This window comes from Podarcis cretensis (assembly GCF_951804945.1).
Source record: "Podarcis cretensis genome assembly, chromosome: 1".
NCBI lineage: Eukaryota > Metazoa > Chordata > Lepidosauria > Squamata > Lacertidae > Podarcis > Podarcis cretensis.
In genome coordinates this window covers 69335634-69355752 of record NC_137170.1, presented here as the reverse complement: position 1 = coordinate 69355752, position 20119 = coordinate 69335634, and the positions used below count along the sequence as shown (strand labels likewise).

General features: G+C 41.9%; 1 protein-coding gene across 1 annotated transcript in view; it reads left to right on the top strand.

Annotated features, from left to right (window-relative positions):
- The first annotated feature begins 437 nt into the window (after nucleotides 1–437).
- Nucleotides 438–20119, top strand: part of PARVA (parvin alpha) — a 78620-nt gene continuing 58938 nt past the window's right edge. The window contains exon 1 of the mRNA XM_079966818.1: nucleotides 438–754. Coding sequence (XP_079822944.1) covers nucleotides 619–754 — 136 coding nt within the window. The 5' untranslated portion in view covers nucleotides 438–618. The remainder of the gene's footprint in view (nucleotides 755–20119) is intronic.

Sequence of the window (20119 nt, the reverse complement as noted above, 5' to 3'; positions counted from 1 at the left end):
TATAAGAACGTGAGAAGAGGCGGGGGGGGGGGCTGTTTCGCAGTGTAACCCTGTTTAGGATGCCAAAGGCGCACGGCTCCTATTTCCACGTTTTGCGTGCGAGCAGTGGCGTGGCGTGGGTTGTCAGCACCTGGGGCAAGGCAAGTAATTTGCGCCCCTGCCAGGTAGGGGCAGAGAGCTGCGAGTGCCAGCGCCCCCCCCCAAGATGTTGCGCCCGGTGCGGCCGGCCCCCCCTGCACCCCCACGCTACGCCACTGCGTGCGAGACTAATGGAAGGAGCAACTTGTGTCCCGGAGAGGTTATTACAGTATTGTAGGGCCTGAGGTGGGGCGGCGTTGGCCTGCTGAGTCCTATCTGCCGAGTCGCTGCTCTGAGCCCATGTGGGTGCGCGCGGGAGGGAGAGAGGCAGAGAGGGAGGGAAGAAGGAAGGAAGGAGGGAGGGAAGGAGGGAGGGAGGGAGAAAGAGAGAGCAAGAACAGCCTCAAATGTTTGGAATAATTCCGCTTCCGTTGGGAATAGGGACCAGCCGCTTGTGAGGGACTCCAGCGGGGACTCTCCTCCTCCTCCTCGGCGAGGCTCCGGCGCGCTTTCCCTGGGACCCCCAGCAGCACCTCCGCCATGGCCACCTCCCCTCAGAAATCGCCCTCGTCCCCCAAGTCGCCCACTCCCAAGTCGCCCCCATCCCGGAAGAAAGACGACTCCTTTTTGGGCAAGCTCGGAGGCACTTTGGCCAGGAGGAAAAAAGCGAAAGAAGGTAAAGGGGGGGGGGCAGAGAGAGAAGTGTGTGCGCTTGTGTGCCAAAGGTTTCCCACTTTTTTCCTGCGCGGCGCCTTTAATGAGGCAGAGGGAGGGGCATGGAGGAGAGAGGCAGGCGAGACGGGGGGGGGGGAGAAGGAAAAAGTCAAAGGCTCCCCACGCTTGCCCTCAGCCAGAAGCACCCGAGCCGGGCTAAGGAGGGACGGGGGTGGCTGGGCTGGGTGTGCCGCCTCGGGGAAAGCGTCATGCTTGAAAAATGTAGCCTGCAGCAGCCGCTGCCGGGCTGGGCTCCTTCAGCCTTGTTTCTGTCAGGAAGTTGTCCTCCCACAGTTGAGAAATCTCCCCCCGCCCTCCCCATCCAGTTTTCGGCCTCTCCGCCTCCCTCGACGGGCTCCTAGCTGGGGCTTCGCAGACCCCGCAGGGTCAACAGCGCGGGCTGGCGAGGTTCCCAGTCGGAGCCTTGTTTTCGCACGCCTTGGAGCTCTGAGGCCTTATTGTAAGCGCTCTGTGCGCTGCGCTGCCTGCTGGGAAGGAGTTTCTTCCCAGAGTGTGAATTCAAGGCTTTCAGTATCTTTCTAAGTTGCCTAAAGTGAAGAGGGGAGGGAGGCGCTCCTGGCAACAGCGGGGCACACACCGCTCTCGCTGGGAGCGCAGGGAGGCTGCTGTGTCTGTAGAAGGAGCTAGAGCCGGAGGAAGTGTAGTATGAATTAGGCACACTTTCTGGTACACACATGCAATGCTTTGTTGTCAAGCTCTGCTATACAAGTAGTTCTCTGGACAGGTGCTCACACCTGAAGGAGGCACATCTTAAGCTTGTTCATTTATTTATAGCCAAGGTTTACCTAAGAGGAGCTGTAAGCCCCCCCCCCAAAAAAAAACTACACACAGAGGCAGCACACAACTCTATACAGTATGCAGGGCATGCTTCTGAAGGGAAGAATGGGCAAGCTTCAATTTCAAGACCCTCTGCCTTGGGACCGGAGGCACAGTGCCCCTCCTGGTGAAGTTTCTGATCTCCTATGGCTGTGGGATGCTATATTTTTGGTTCCTGCATCTACCCCTGCACTACTTCCTGCTGCACAAGTTCCCTGTGTAAGCTCTGTTGTTGTTGTTTAGTCGTTTAGTCGTGTCCGACTCTTCGTGACCCCATGGACCAGAGCACGCCAGGCACTCCTGTCTTCCACTGCCTCCCGCAGTTTGGTCAGACTCATGTTTGTAGCTTCGAGAACACTGTCCAACCATCTCGTCCTCTGTCGTCCCCTTCTTCTTTCCCAACATCAGGGTCTTTTCCAGGGAGTCTTCTCTTCTCAGGAGCTGGCCAAAGTATTGGAGCCTCAGCTTCACAATCTGTCCTTCCAGTGAGCACTCAGGGCTGATTTCCTTAAGAATGGATAGGTTTGATCTTCTTGCAGTTCATGGGACTCTCAAGAGTCTCCTCCAGCACCATAATTCAAAAGCATCAATTCTTCGGAGATCAGCCTTCTTTATGGTCCAGCTCTCACTTCCATACATCACTACTGGGAAAACCATGGCTTTAACTATACGGACCTTTGTTGGCAAGGTGATGGCTCTGCTTTTTAAGACGCTGTCTAGGTTTGCCATCGCCTTTCTCCCAAGGAGCAGGCGTCTTTTAATTTCGTGGCTGCTGTCACCATCTGCAGTGATCATGGAGCCCAAGAAAGTAAAATCTCTCACTGCCTCCATTTCTTCCCCTTCTGTTTGCCAGGAGGTGATGGGCCCAGTGGCCATGATCTTCATTTTTTTGATGTTGAGCTTCAGACCATATTTTGCGTTCTCCTCTTTCACCCTCATTAAAAGGTTCTTTAATTCCTCCTCACTTTCTGCCATCAAGGTTGTGTCATCTGCATATCTGAGGTTGTTGATATTTCTTCTGGCGATCTTAATTCCGGCTTGGGATTCATCCAGCCCAGCCTTTCGCATGATGAATTCTGCATATAAGTTAAATAAGCAGGGGGACAATATACAGCCTTGCCGTACTCCTTTCCCAATTTTGAACCATTCAGTTGTTCCATATCCAGTTCTAACTGTAGCTTCTTGTCCCACATAGATATTTCTCAGGAGACAGATGAGGTCATCAGGCACTCCCATTTCTTTAAGAACTTGCCATAGTTTGCTGTGGTCGACACAGTCAAAGGCTTTTGCATAGTCAATGAAGCAGAAGTAGATGTCTTTCTGGAACTCTCTAGCTTTCTCCATAATCCAGCGCATGTTTGCGATTTGGTCTCTGGTTCCTCTGCCCCTTTGAAATCCAGCTTGCACTTCTGGGAGTTCTCGGTCCACATACTGCTTAAGCCTGCCTTGTAGAATTTTAAGCATAACCTTGCTAGCGTGTGAAATGAGTGCAATTGTGCGGTAGTTGGAGCATTCTTTGGCACTGCCCTTCTTTGTGATTGGGATGTAGACTGATCTTCTCCAAGTGTAAGCTCTGCAATAGTGTTAATTGAATGCTGTCACATGAAAACCTGTCCTGTGCATAATTACGCACACCTGAGTCCCTAGAACAATGAAATGGGCAGGAGAACATTTCCACCAGGAACACATTTTTTTTTGGGGGGGGGTCCTTCTTGTTGTTGCTCCTATTATTTATTACATTTGTACACCAGCCTTCACCCATAGATCTCAGGGCACCTCACAGCATAAAAATACAAGATAAAAACACAAAATACATAACAAAAACAAGAACAAAACAAAACAAAACAACCCCGAAACATAAAGGATATAGGATGTTAGCCAGCTAAAAGCCAGGTTGAAGAGAAACATTTCTGCCTGGTGCCTAAAGGTGCATAATGAAGACGCCAGCAGAATCTCGCTGGGGAGAGCATTCCACAAAAGGAGAGCCACCACAGTAAAGACTTGTTCTTGCATTGCCACCACCCCTGGAACTCTTGTGGAGGAGGCACACGAAGAAGGGCCACAAGTGATGAACTCAGGTTCCAGGTAGGTTCATATGGAGAGAGGTGGACCTTCAGGTATTGTGGTCCTGAGCTGCTTAAAGTTTTATAAGTCAAAACCAGCACTTTGAATTTGGCCCAGAAACTAATTGGCAATTAGCAGAAGTTCGGCCAGGATTGGTGTAAGATGCTTAAACCATCTTGCCTCGGTGAGCAACTGCCCACCAAATTCTTTACCATCTGATGTTTCCAAACAGTCTTCAGAGGAAGCCCTACATATAACATACTGCGATAATCTAACCCAGAAATTACCAGAGCATAAAAAACAGTAGTTAGCCTATCCCTCTCCAGAGAGGGGTACAGCTGGGCCAGCAGGTGAAGCTGATGGAAGGCACTTTGCACCACTGAGGCCACCTGAGCCTCAAGCGACAGCAAAGGAGTGCCCCCAAGCTACATACCTGCTCCTTCAGAGAGAGTGTAACCCCATAAAAAGCAGGCAACCTCCCATCCACCCAGTTTAGAATTCTGTCATCAAATTCTCTGGTTTGAGAAAAATACAAAACTGGATTGTAACATACTTCGTTGGACTTAAATCAGTTGTGATTTAATTATAGGAGGCATCATCAAGTTTGTATGCCGCTTTTTCCAAATTATTGTAAAGACGTCTCAAAAGAATAGTAATCTACCAGCAAATGCACTTCTTAACAGGTTTGATATTTAGATGCTTTTTAGATAATTATGATAGCGTTTATACTTTGTAAATACTTGAATGTGTATAATTGAATTGTGGTTGTTATTTGTTTCTTTTATTTCAAACTGCTTTAAGAAAGCTATGGGTTCCTTAGAAACTTTTCAAAAACCCATTAATGGGAAGATTAGTATTAGCACAAGGTTCCCTGAAAAATAGGTTGCTCACCGCAAGCAATCTCCCTCTACAATATGCAACTGCAGGGGAGTGTTTTGCATGTACTAGGGTTCAGTATTGGTTCATATGTGGCAAAATGAACTGATTGTATTTCAAACGTGTATTTTGGAATGAGCATTGTTAAATAGTTGATACAGATGAACGGTGTGGGGTTTTATGTTGCATGATTTCTTGTAAACTGTTGTAATGTTGCTAGAGGTAACTGACTGGGGGTTGGCCCTACACTAAGCAAGTGAAGTAACCCATTTTGGAATATTTAGGGGAAATGAGGTGTTAAGAGCTGGACTGAACAATTGGAGTTAAACAATTAAAGAGGGTTATGAAGAAAAGCAAGGAAAAGAGATATTGGTGGCAAGAGGTTTAGAAGGGAGTATTGAAGTTTTAAGGAAATGTCCTAGCTAAAACAGGTAACTGTGGCTTAACACACCTGGCTAGTGCTCCGAATAAACTTGTGTACACACCCTAGAACATGCCCCAGAAACCTGTGCAATTGAATTAATTGAATTACTTAAAAATGGCAGTTAGATCACATCAATGAATACAGATCTTACCTGTAATTAGTTTTCATTGTTATTGAATAAGTGTTTTCCTGTTTGCTTTAACACATATATATTGGCCTTCATTTAGAAATGTATCCAACACAAATAATACTTATCAGCTCTCGAAAATGGCTCAGCTCGAAGGTTGTAAGTTGCACTAATGCACTAGCTTTGTCTGCCATGTTGTGTGACACATTTTCCCTCCTCCCAATCCAACTGCTTCTGGACAGGCCTTTCTTGCACTGCGTGACAATGAGTCACAGTGTACAACGGACAGGGTTTCACATAAAAGGTGGTTTCAGTGGCTGCGAAGACATTCAGGTTCAATATTTAGCACCCAAGATTATTTGTCAGCAAAATAACTTGTTGGCTTTTGTTTTATTTGTTTTTCCAAAAGTGCGGTCTATATTGTATAGTCTCAAAGTTGGCCTGTGCTATCAACCAGTCATCTGTCAAAAAACAATGGCAGCAGACTAAGCACAGTATCAGATCCCCTGAGTATGTATGTGTAATATGCATGTAAATATAGGCCAAACTCCACTGGTCATCTCTGGGTAATTTTGTAATAAAGGTATCAGTGAACTTAGGTAATGGAGTTACTATGTGAGTAGACTAATGCGTATGAAAAGGCATAGTAACTCATTCACGACATTAGATTAACACAGGCTCCATTCATGCAACAAGAGGGCATGAAATTATAAAGCCCATGATATTAGCAGTGATGGTTTCTGGCAGCTAGAAATACAGTAGTCTAAAAACCTCTTTTTGGTGCTAGAACCATTAGCAGAGAAGTCTTTGAGGTAATGGTAAGAGTGAATAAACACCCTCCTTTCCCCCTTTTCTTGGCGTATTTCATTATCTTATATTATGGGTTTCCAGGGTGAGTAAAGCTGCATTGATTGTGCTCCTTCAGTTTTCCTGGGCTTGACTGACGGACATCAAAAATCCGCACCTTGTAATAACCTGCCTTAGAGAATCTTAACAATTGGACCCTGACATTCTAATAAATCTGTGATACATTCACCAAGGGAGAGCAAAGTTCAAAATTGCTTAAATTGGTGTAGGAGCAGATGGAAAACAGACAGTTTGGGCCCATGAATTTGATGGAGGGCAATTATGGTACAGTGTATGGTCTGAGTCAGCTTCCCAATTGATATGACTTCAATTGAAGTAATTTGCCCACTCTTCTCTTTGGCTTATTTGGTTTTGATGGTGCAAGAAAAACTAATCTTGCTCCAGCTTTGTAACATTCTTTTTCTCTATCTTTGGCCTTGTTGTTGTCTTGCTGCTGCAGTTGAAAAAGCTTGCATTTTGACCTATCCAAGACGTAAGCCTGGGGTTGCTTGATAGGATCTGGTCTGTAGGTTATGAAAAATACCGAATATTCAGAAGGCAGAATAACTTGGGTCTCTTATTTTCTTAACATTGCAACAATGGGTGGCACTTTTTTTGAAGGGGGAGGGTGGAATTAGTAGCTTATGCTTGCTTACTGTTTGCTCTGGCAACTTATCTAAGGGTAATAGTACTTTAAGCACTTGCAGAAACCAGACCATTTCAGGTAATGGATCCTTGAATTATTTAAACAGTATTCAATATAAATGACAGTAGTAGAATTTGACTTGCATTGTGTATTTGGCAGAAGTGAGGCTTACATTTTCACATCTGCTACTTTTTTTGTCATTTGGAGGCAGTCATGAGGAATGTTTTCTTTCCTCCCCTCATATACCTCTCTCTCTCTCTCTCTCTCTCTCTCTCTCTCTCTCTCTAAATGGCCTGATTTTTTATTTTTTTTAAATACTGGGTTGTATCCAAGGTAGCACTAAATTAAAGTCACATACTGTAGCAGTATACTTGTTGCACTGGCGCAAGGAAAAACCCAACTACATTAGCAAAGATTGTTGTCCAACAGATTGTGCAACAACAATCAGCTGTTGTGGAAAAATATCCACTAGGGCAACTGTTGCATTGGATTCCTTTCGTTGCGCAACCTTTAGATTCTGGCATCCACTTGCGTGTGGGCTCTTGCCGTAGCAGACAGAGAACATTGGATACAGCCCATAGTATCTGATGATGGGGGAGTGTTGCTGCCTTAGCAACCCTAACTGGCCCTAGTGAGGGAGAGGGTAGTGTTAAATTTGTGTTCCTATCACTAGACTCTACAAATTTCTAATTTCCCATTCCAAGGAAGTGTCAAACCCTTTTGTTCTGAATGTGATGATGTCTGGAGAGAGTGGACTAAAGGTGGATTCCCACATTCTCCTTTCGGTCTGATCATTGTAAAATGATATTCTATGAATATCTATACATATGGTCTCACTGCAATCTGTCAGAAGGTCTTATTCCATATGACTCTCCACTGAATAGGGACACAGGTGGCGCTGTGGGTTAAACCACAGAGCCTAGGACTTACCGATCAGAAGGTCGGTGGTTCGAATCCCCACCATGGGGTGAGCTCCCGTTGCTCGGTCCCTGCTCCTGCCAACCTAGCAATTCGAAAGCACGTCAAAGTTCAAGTGGATAAATAGGTACCGCTCCGGCGGGAAGGTAAATGGCATTTCCGTGTGCTGCTCTGGTTGGCCAGAAGCGGCTTAGTCATGCTGGCCACATGACCCGGAAGCTGTACGCCAGCTCCCTTGGCCAATAAAGCAAGATGAGCGCCACAACCCCAGAGTCAGTCACGACTGGACCTAATGGTCAGGGGTCCTTTACCTTTACCTACCTCCACTGAATATTAAACACAGTTGTCTAATGGTTGTAGGAAAATGCCCGTGAAATCCCACCTTCCTTCCAAGTGCCCTAAATAGCATCCTAAGAAACTTCTCTCTTTGTCCTTGCCTTTCCTGCCAACATTGGCGATTGAATTATACTTGCAAGGCACAGGTATAGGTTTCATTTGAAAGGCGGACAAATTGAATTTGACAGATGCAGATAGAGCTGTCTTATAATTAAGACGCTGGTGAGATGCATGAGCTGCCTTTTCAGACAGAATGTGATTTTTAAAAATAGCTGTATGTGTAATTCTGCTGGCTTTTGATTTTCATTCTTTGGCATTGGCTGAACCATTTTTGAATGAGGACCTGTTTAATCCCTCTTGAGGTTTCACTAAGACTTATTTGTGGGAGACAGTTGCTTGAGCCATTCTGTTCATATTTTCCATAAATCTGCATAAGAGGCTTTAGGATTAGCGTAAGTAAATTCCTTGGAATGGAGCTTACTAAATTAGTCATGAATTAAATGGGCAAGCTGCCTTGTGTGAAAAAGTATGGGGTTTTGGTTTTTTTGGTAAATGTAGAAATGATTTTGTCTTCTTTCACGGTCATTGATTTAAAACCAGAATATAATGGCACAGAACATACACAAGAAGTTGGAAATATCTTATGCAGAAAAAGTAAGATGCTGAATACACAAATGGATAGAAATTGCTTCATTATAAATTAAATATTTAAAAAATGTCATGCTAAAGCTCATTATAGGAATGGCTGAGAAAATTAGGGTGCAAACTTGTGATCATTGGGAGGGCCATATCATATTGCAGATGTCCCTCTCTGAGGTTTACTGCTGACTTCCTTGATGATGGTGGAGATTTCTGACACCTCTACATCTCAGTACTGTACCCTGGAGATAAGACAAGGAAAGGGCTCGAGAATAGATCATGGAAGACCTTGGGATTGGCACAAGCCAGAGTTCTCCTGTATTCTGCCAATGGAGGGGTCTTTCTTTTTAAAGATCTGACCAAAGATTAACAGGACCAGGGGTGAGGGGTGGGGGTTGGATGAAATCCCTGTCACCCTACCTTTCACCCACCCTAGCTGGCATTGAAATAGATGCATCTGATTGGTTGGGGAGGTTCTTCATAGTCCTGACCTAATGCTGTGGAAGTTACAAGGCATTTCTGAGGTACTCCTCAGTGTAAGTAGAGCTTATTTAAAAGGAAATAAAATCAAAATTTGGGTCTTGAGGAGTCCCCTTCCCTTCCTAAGCCTCCTCTACTGGAATTTATTATTTTAAACCTTTTTTTACCTCTGGAGAAAGGGGTGGGACCATAGGGTCTTGTCCAAAGATGCTTGGGCATCACAGGAGATGGACAGAAACAAGCGCAGAGTGTCTCTACATATGCAATGCTGTATTGAATATGAATGTAAGGAACAGAGAAGGGACTGGGCTCTACTTTTGGGGGGTTCGGACCAGCCTCTACTTTTAAGGGATTCTTCCCTATTCAAAGCAGGAATAGTCTGATATCAGTCTTGTTACAGGGAGTAGTGTGTGTGTGTATTGCTATAGCTATGGTGTGGGTGAGGGGATATGTACAATGATTGCAAGCAGGTCTACTCATAAGTAATACCCACTTAGTTCAATGGGACTTGTTCCCAGATAAGTGTGCATAGGATTGAAACCTTAGAGAAGAAGCAAGGGAAAAATAGATGAAGACCAGAATTGTTGCTCAAATAGTGCAGGAAGGCTTTTTGAAGTGTTTGCTATCTGGGCTTTGCATCAGTCAGAAAAATATCTGGAGAAGGCCCTGTCTCCCATTGCCACCTGATTTGCCTTAGAAGGTATGGGTGATTTGCCCAAAGTAAGGCTATACAATGTGCTTCATGGCTGAACTGGATTTTAAGTCTTCCCTATCTTTTTCAGGCATTCTCTCCACTACATTGGGTCTCTGTTAGCAAATGGGATAGAAAGAAAATGTTTGGGGGGCTATTAACTTTTGTGGACTTACTTTTTAAGGTCAAATCAAAGCCTCTTAGCCTATTCAAAAAATAATTACTGTATAGCATTAGTTAGACTAATTAGCCCCTTTTGTTAATTCATCTCTGTTAGATATATTCAGGTCAACAAATTAAAATAGCATTCTCCTAAGGATTTGTTTTATAGGCTATCTGGAGGTTTGGGAGTAATCTCCCTGATTATGGAAGGGAAATTACGGTACATTGCTCTTTAAATATGTGAAAATGATATATCTGCTTACAAATACATTCTGTTATGTTGCTAAAGTGCCAGAAAGTAAAAATAATTGGAAGAAGATAATCCACTAAGAGACCAGTCCTTGCATACTGCTGGACCATTTGGAGTGGCTGTGTTGAAGAGTTCTTTGCTGTAGCCCTTCAACAGAAGCTCTCTGTTAAGTCTGATTAAATATCTGATTCAATGTCTGAGGATAGTCTATTGTGATGGTCCCTCCATCTTAACTTCCTCCCAACCTGTATTAGAAATTTCAGAAGAGCTTTCAACTATTATAATTTCTTTATGTTGTATACTGCCTTGTTGTGTTTTTTTATGAAAGTGTGGTCCATAAATATTTTAATTATTAAATAAAACAAAACAAATGTACTTAAAAAAATTACATCCAGAAATAATTAAGCTATTGTAAGAATAATATACACTTTTAGTAAATAATATTATTCTGTTCCTTTTGATGTTTGTTTTGAATTCTTTTATGTGTATTTTTTATTGTAAGTTGCTTGGAGAAATTTAATTAGCAAGCAACTAATATGTAATAAATAAAAAGAAAAGAACATGGAAAGCAACAACAAGATCCTGATGGGTGTTTTTTTTACTATTCATCTATCAAGATTTTGTCAAACAGTATGCATGTGAATGTTTACTCAGAAGTAGATTCCCATTATGGGTTACAGCCATAGATTCTTGTGTATAGATTTAGGTAAAACTCGTCACTTATGAAAAACATTAAAACCTAAAGGCAATGCTCTTTAGGCTAACCCTTAAATTTTACAAATAAATAAAACTGCCAGACTCCTTGTGTGTTAAAGGAAAGGGGAATTTGCTTCAGAGATTGTGGCCAAGACCACCTCAGCACCATAACCAGGCCTGAAGCCAGACTGAATTGGATCCAGATAATAGGTAGCTTCCAGAAATTCCTGAGCTGAGTCACCACCACACACTTGAGCGCCATGCTTAAGGAATGTTGCTGGGACACGTTGCCCATAGGGTGATGACACACTATTCTCTCAGACTGCTGAATCAATTGCTGTGATTGCTACTTGACTGAATGTGAGGAACTTACTAGACAAATTGAGATTTAATCCTGATAAGACAGGGGTGTTCCTGATAAGTACAGCTGCCAGTGGATATAATGATTCTGCCCATCTTGAATAGCATTGCGCTGCAGTCTGGGCTCTGCTTTGTTGTTGGCTGTTCATATTGCGGCTGTGACAGGAGCCCTTCTGCCCAGGTTAAGTGCATATATCAGCTGTGTTCATTTCTAGATAGTGTGAATCTGTCTACTAGTGGTACATGCCTTACATACCTTACTTACATCAGGATTGAATTCCTGAATAATGTGGTACCTAGGATTGCTTTCGAAAAATGTTTAGATACTTCAGTTGGTTTAGAATGCAGCAGCTAACAGTCTGACTGGAGCTGGTTTTCTAGAGTATTTGACTCCTCTTTTTCAACAGCTTTACTGATTTCTGGTCTACTTTGGGGCATGTTTTAAAGCGCAGTTACTTTTAAAGCTCTAATTTAAAAGAGGACACCGGATGGGTCATATATTCCACCAAAAGGCTTGGCTGTCCATTAAAATCAATAGGGGAGGCTTTCTTGCATGTCCAAATAGCGGTTGGTTGAGACCAATGAGATGACCATTTCTGGGGTTGCCCCATGGCTCCTGAACTGCCTGCTCCATGATGGGTTTTTAAAGACCCTTTGTTTCAACTTGGCACATCAAAGTAGTTGTTTGTTACTGACACCCTGAATACGACCTTTTTGGATTGAAGCTTTGATCTGCTTTTTAATGATAAAAGTTGTTTTAAATTTTGTTCTAAGTCACCTTGCAGTTCATTAGACAGAAAGGTGAGGTTATGTCTTTTCATAAATAAGAAAGCAAGCAAGCAAGCAAGCAAGATGACTGTGGCCTCTTGCTAGCAGATAGAAAACTAACCGAGTTTGATCTAGGTCAGCTGAATTGCTTTGCAGCTGCGACATGCATTCCCCAACATGCTCACTTGAAGTTCACAAGCTTTACAAGCACCCACACCAGGTCTAATTTCTAGCACCCAAGCAGGCTTCGGCGAGACTCCTCTCTGAAACCCTAAAGAGTCATTGCCAGTTGGAGCAGACAGTACTGTGATGGATGGACTAATGCAGCGGTTCTTAACCTGTGGGTCCCCAGATGTTGTTGGACTACAACTCCCACCATCCCTGAGATCTGGCCTTGCTAGCTAGGGATGGTGGGAGTTGTAGTCCAACAACATCTGGGGACCCACAGGTTGAGAACCGCTGGACTAATGGGTCTGACCTGGTATGAGGCAGGTTTCTATGTTCCTTTGTAACAGAGGTAGCAACAGTGTTGTGGAACTCCAGCTCCCCTTATTATCCCTGTACGTTAGCCATGGTAGCTGGCGCTGATGAGAGTTGTAGTCCACGATTCAACTGAAGAGCACCACTTTGGCTACCCATCTCCTGTATGCACACCCCCCCCATGTACAGATTTTTATAATTTATTTCAACACATTTACATTATCTTAGAGTTTTCACTGAGATCTTGGTTTGTTATTTCAGTGATTATCAGTACTAAAAATAGGATTGTGCTAATACAGTTAAGCAAAAAATAGGTTGTTCACTGCATTTCCTAGGGACAGAGGGAAGTGAGCACTGTTGTTTTCCATGTCATGGTCCATGCAGTTCCTTAAGTTGTCCCAAACAGGGCTCTGTCAGGTTAAGATCACATTCCAATCATCATTCACATTCCAATGGTCCTGATCCACCTCCCCCATCTTTCTTAGGCAAGCCTGTCTTAGCGAGACGCCATTTAAAACTGCGTCATAAAATTTTCCTCCGTTCTCCGTTGTTTACCAACCCCAAACAGTCTTTCATCATGTTCCAAAACTGGCAAGAGAACCACACTTCGGATAGACATGGTATATATACTGTAATAATGTGGACTCTATTTTGTCTGAATCAATTCACTTTAGACACTCTGGGCGGCTTCCAACAAAACACTAAAATACAATGACCTATTAAAAATTAAAAGCTTCCCAAAACAGGGCTGCCTTCAGATGTCTTCTAAAAGTTTGGTAGTTATTTTTCTCTTTGACATCTGGTGCCATTAGGCTACTATTCTGTATCCAGTTCAGTTGAAATCGGTGGGGCTCATAAATGTGCTCAGGTTTCATTATTACTGTGCATTTGAAAATGGCAAATATGTCTAATTATGTCCAGTATTTTTTTAAAAAACAGAAACTTAGTGGATACTTGACATTAAAAAACACAAAGTGCTTTTCTGTAGTTTGTTTAGAATATATGCCCTTAGGAAGTACTGCTATTGCCAGACGGATAGATAAGCCTAACACTAGGAAAACGAATGAGCACCTAAAAGACGATTCATGTTTGTCAAGTGTTAAAAGAGTTAATGTCAAGCTATCTTGGATATTAATGTATATATATCTGCGTTGTGGCTAATTCAGCTGTAGGCTTGGTTAGTAGTAGATGAAATTAAGGCAATATTGAGAATAGATTGATTCAACTGGGCAGGAAACTGATGAGTGTTGAAAAGCTACAATGAGATTTCAAAGGTAGAGACTGTTTTAATTCTCTCAATTGTATTGGGTGCCCAAAAGCTGAGGAAATTTTTTATTGAGGTTAATATGGTAAATTATATAGATTTAATTGGTGATTAAATTAAATATATATTTGGGTGCTTTTAAATTATTAGTTAAGGGACGCAGGTGGCGCTGTGGGTTAAAGCCTCAGCGCCTAGGACTTGCCGATCGAAAGGTCGGCGGTTCGAATCCCTGCGGCGGGGTGCGCTCCCGCTGCTCGGTCCAGCGCCTGCCAACCTAGCAGTTCGAAAGCACCTCCGGGTGCAAGTAGATAAATAGGGATCGCTTACCAGCGGGAAGGTAAACGGTGTTTCCGTGTGCGGCTCTGGCTCGCCAGAGCAGCGATGTCACGCTGGCCACGTGACCCGGAAGTGTCTCCGGACAGCGCTGGCCCCCGGCCTCTTAAGTGAGATGGGCGCACAACCCCAGAGTCTGTCAAGACTGGCCCGTACAGGCAGGGGTACCTTTACCTTTAAAATTATTAGTTATCTCAACAATTTGTATTTTAATAAATATTTTGTTTTATTCTTTTTTAACCTTTTGTATATTAGTAGTAGTAGTAATTTGGTATATTTTAATGTAAATACATATTTTGGTTGACACAATACACAACATTGTATTAGTGTATATATTATTGTTATTTCTTTTTTTGTGGTTGTTATGACCAGGATGGTCAATACAACAACTATAAATAAACATTTAATTCCACCCCCACCCCCGCCATCCTCTCTTGTTAGCTACTTTTGAAGAAACTAAACCAAGCATCTGAGCAAAGGATTAAAAAGCCTGTTGTGGACATAAACCATTCATTTGTATCTAGGAAGTATTAAAATACTGAGAGTATCTTTGATTTTAATATTTTTCTCTAATCAGTTCAAGATTTTCATAAAGCATAATGGTTTATCTAAACCCAAGATGGTTCTGAAGCAGCCAGTAGGATTAGTGAAATATTGGCATAAAAAGCTCTAATGCTGGAAATGGATAAATGCTAAATAATTCAGATTATTCATAATGAGAATAATATTACAAGAATTGTAATAGCTGCTAGGCAAAAGTACAATTTGAGCTGCAGTATAATTGGAAATATTTTTTAAAATCATCAAATTCAAAAGGTAAATATCTTTTTTATGCAAATGCGTGGGCATGAAGGCTAGGAAGAGATCAGAGGACTGCCTTCCTATTCGACAGGGTATATTGCCCAGCAGCCTTTGAGGCCTTAGCAATGACAGCCAATAATTGAGAGCATTTGTTTTTATAGCTCTTGGGCCAAACTGGAGACCAAGGGCTACAGCCCATAAGAAACTGGTCAAATCTCTCCTGGCAGCTGGATTGTAACATGAACAGTAACGAGTAACAGTAACAAGTCTCCAATGAGTCATTTCCTGAGCATTCTTCTCTTTGCATGTCTGCAATCTTTATTGAAGTTTTACCTGAACCCTACTTCTGTTGTGTGCCTCTGTTCAACTGCCTTCCACCTTATTACTCCATGACCAGAAAATAAATAAGCATTAAAGCTGCAGCACATTCTATTGGCCAAAAAAAGGAGAAAGAGGATTTGTCCTGAATTTCTACACCATCTCCCCCAGTCATCTTGTACACTGGGCAGGAATCAAAATAGGAACTAGAGAAATCCCACAGGGAGCTACGAGAGAGAATGTAGGACTGTCACTGTATTTTTTAAAATTTTCTTCTAGGAATGAGTGGACCCCAATTTCAAGAAGGTTCTAGTGCGCAGAAGGGTTGCCAGACTCACTTTCTCTTCTGGGTCATCAACATTAGAGTGTGATTGGAATATATTGAACAAGTTAGGCATTGATAGATCTTAATGCCTATTCCCCATTTCTATATGGATGCTCTACCAATTACCCGGCTGAAAGCATTAAAATAGTCAATGGCCAAAATACTCAACCAGTTCAGATTCAGTAACAGTAACATATAAGCAACGTTAGAAACCATATCCAGAATTATTATGATTTAAACAACAACAACAACAATTCACTCCAGCATAAGATTAGGAGCCTGGTGGTATGGCAGACAATAAAAAGTCCACGACAAAGGGGAGCAGTGCAGTTGGGCAAGCACTACTTGCACTTATAGTTCTTATTCTAAAAACCTTACGATAATTTTCACAATAATTCACTTCCAAGGAGCAGTGTTGCCATAAAGGGGTTATGTTTTTGTTTAAAAATTAAGGTTGCTTCCCAGCCACAGTTAGACAATGTTCTTGACTGGCATGCTACAAGATTTAAGTTCTTATGGATCAGGCATAGACAAACTCAGCCCTCCAGATGTTTTGGGACTACAACTCCCATCATCCCTAGCTAACAGGACCAGTGGTCAGGGAGGATGGGAATTGTAGTCTCAAAACATCTGGAGGGCTGAGTTTGCCTATGCCTGTTATAGATCTATTCTGATGCTGAAAGGTCATATTTTATTTTAATCTACCTCCAAGAGTGTTTGCAATTTTTAAAAAGTTTTTATTGCACGGAGCGTTTCATGCCATTGGTGCAATCTTATGGATGTTTACTCAGAAGTAAGCCCCACTCAGTTCATACAAACAGGTGCATTGTGTGTCTTCAGTTTCAAAAATGTTATTTTTTTTTATTACCACTGATGTTTAATAGGTTATTGTATTTTAGTTTTCTGTTGGAAGCCGCCCAGAGAGGCTGGGGAAACCCAGCCATATGGGCGGGGTGTAAATAAATTATTATTATTATTATTATTATTATTATTAATCACTTTAATACTGTTGTAAATCAAATGTGTTATTGAATGGAACCAGTTTTCACATACCGTAATCATTTCCCACCTTTAACAATTTTTCTAAGTCTTTGTAAATACATAAATTACCTTTTAAAACTCCAGTCTTGAAACTACTGTTTGGTTTGCTAAGTGCCAGTAACAATTTGTTTAAACTTGTTTGCTGACATATCCTGTTCTGAGATGGATTTTCTAGTTCAAGATTTATAAGCTGCAGGTGCTCTGCAGAGCACAAGGTGGCTCCAGTAACCAGAGCACAAGGAGCATCTTGGTGGATTGGAGTAGTAGGGGGAACAGATTTCATAGGAAATGATTAGATACGTCATGGAAAGAGTAGGGTTGTTGTTGTTGTTGTTGTTTTTACAATGTTCATTTGGTTTCTTTGGAAATGTAATACATATGATGACTTAAATGGGAACAAGATTTTTTTCCTTTCAGTTTTACATATTTCTGTAGTTTGCTATATAATTGCTTATCTCCACTTTGCGCTTGAGGTTTTTAGACTGCATTGTTTTTAGCTGGTTGGTATTTTAAATTTAATTGTTAGCATCTTTGACAATCCAGTGTGTTTTGGGGAAGGTAGGTTCTTTGCCTCCATTTGTTGTTGTTGTTGAGTAAAATAAGCCAAAAATAAAGAACATGAAGTAGTTCTGTTACAGCAGGTTGAAAGCAGCACTAAGGCTGGACATTATCATGGAAATTGTTGTTTCAAAACATTATTTTTAAAAATACCCATTTCCCCACAAACATGTTAGGCTGATTTGTGTTACTATGGTCCAAATTTTCTCAATCCATTCGGATATAGTAGGAGAAATGCTCCTCAGCCCCAATTTTTAGCTATTATATTAGCAAATTAAAAAATTGTCCAGTAGCACCTTAGAGACCAAGTAAGTTTGTTCTGGGTATAAGCTTCCGTGTACATGCACACTTCTTCAGATACCAAAAAACCCAATTTTTATTTTTTCCCCTGACTACATCAGACCAACACAGCCACCTACCTGATATTAGTAGCAGTTATCGAGCTGAACATTATTTCTTGATCATTTTCCGAACTAACATCTTTTAGATAACCAAGCAGAAATACTTTAAGTCCCAAGGGCATATTATATCCTAATATATGAGAGATATTAGCCTGAAGAGATTTCCAGAATATTTCAGTGACTTCATTTGAGGCTTCTAAGTCTCTTACCACCTCCATTCTTACTCATATGTAGCCCATGCAACTGATCGCCGAAGAATTGATGCTTTTGAATTATGGTGCTGGAGGAGACTCTTGAGAGTCCCATGGACTGCAAGAAGATCAAACGTATCCATTCTTAAGGAAATCAGCCCTGAGTGCTCACTGGAAGGACAGATCCTGAAGCTGAGGCTCCAATACTTTGGCCACCTCATGAGAAGAGAAGACTCCCTGGAAAAGACCCTGATGTTGGGAAAGATTGAGTGCACAAGAAGAAGGGGACGACAGAGGACGAGATGGTTGGACAGTGTTCTTGAAGCTACAAACATGAGTCTGACCAAACTGCGGGAGGCAGTGGAAGACAGGAGTGCCTGGCGTGCTCTGGTCCATGGGGTCACGAAGAGTCGGACACAACTAAATGACTAAACAACAACACAAGTAACTTGGTAGGGAGACTTAAGTTAAATAAGGATGCAAAGGCCTATGGATGCTTAGTAAGATTCCTCACTATGTTTACTAGAACTTTTCTCAGATAAGTGTTTATATTCTAAGGCTCAGTACTAAGTCAGGCGTTCCTGAGAGGTAAGTCCCACAGAATTCAGTGGGGCTTATAGTGAATATACGTTGATATAGTTACGCTGTCAATATGAATTTACAATAAGCATCTGTTTTACAATTGAGGCATATTCAAGAATTAGTTCAAGGGAAGAGTTGGGGCTGTTACCAATCCAACTCATGCACTAAAAAGAACTGATGTTATAAACTAAGACTGCTGTTACATGACAGGCAAATGAAGGCAGGAAAGATTCTTCCGTCTAACTTACTGTGTGCCTTTCGATCCTCAAGGTGTAACCTTGAGCAAAGTATGCACCAAAAAGCAAAGTATGGGCATATGGAGCCTAAGACCATATAACACTGGTCCTGAAAGACCTACATTGGCTCCCAGTACGTTTCCGAGCATAATTCAAAGTGTTGGTACTGACCTTTAAAGCCCTAAACGGCCTTGGTCCAGTATACCTGAAGGAGTGTCTCCACTCTCATCGTTCTGCTCAGGCACTGAGGTCCAGTGCCGAGGGCCTTCTGGCAGTTCCCTTGCTGTGAGAAGCAAAGTTACAGGAACCAGGCAGAGGGCCTTCTCAGTAATGGCACCCGCCCTGTGGAACGCCCTCCCATCACATGTCAAGGAAATAAACAACTATCTGACTCTTAGAAGACATCTGAAGGCAGCCCTGTATCGGGAAGTTTTTAATGTTTGATGTTTTATCATGTTTTTAATATTCTGTTGGGAGTGGCCGGGGAAACCCAGCCAGATGGGCAGTGTTATGTACTGAAGTTCTTACCCTGGGCCAGCAGGGGGATAATGTAGATAGTTTAGGTCCACATATGCAAATAAGGGATCGAAAGTGACGTTCAGTGATTGGGTAGTTACAGAAAATGGTTACTGTTGCATTCTAGTGGAGCTCTATATAAGCAGGCTGGCTGGACCCTTCAGTTCAGTTCTGTTCTGGCCTGTGAATAAACAAGAGCTATTTGAAGAATCGCTGTGTCGTCTGATATGTTCACCCACAACTTAACAGGCAGGGTATAAATAAATTATTATTATTATTATTATTATTATTATTATTATTATTATTACTAAGTTGTAAGTATGACCAGAAAGCAGTCAGTAGAACCTCTGCTTATATGGTACATAGGTGAAGGCAGGAGTCTTAATTTACAGTGTCATGCTGGAAAGGGCCTTAAATCTTTTATTTAATCAGGTGGCTAATTCACGGTGGCACGGTATAGAATATCCTCCCCAGAATCACTCCACGCACCTTATTTATAGGCTTCATGTGCCCCATGAAGACGTTTTTATTTTCCCAGGTTTTAAAAATCTGTGTTAATATAAAAACTGAATGTCATCCCACCGATAATATACTGCACATTTTTGTTATGTGTGAATTTGTTTTTAAGTCTCCACTTGTAATGTTTATATTGCAATTGTTTTTAATGACCTTTTCAGTATTTTACTATTTTATCTTTATCAGCTGCCCAGAAAACTGGGCAGCCACCATAAATCCCGTAAATAAATAAGTAAAGCTAAAGGTAATTTGATCCTAGAAAAGGAAATGTAAGTCAAATCATTGTATTAGCTTAATTAAGCATGTGCTTGCTTGAACTTGAACAGTACCAGACTCTTCTCTGCTTTGGCTTTTGGGATGCTAAAAAACTCTTGCCTCAGGAGGAAGGTATTGAGAACACACAATTCTGACAACTGCTGTTCTAGACATAGCAATTGCATCACATCTCATGGCTGGCAATATCACCCACACCAGATGTTTTGGATTACAACTCCCTTTGGACCAAAATACTGTATATTAATAGATATCAATGTGATTTTAAAAATTGTATTTCTGTTTTAATTAAATAACAAGTTTAACCATTTCTCCCTTTACTAACAGCTAATACACCTGCGTTAATCAATATATTTTCAAAAGTTCTTTCTT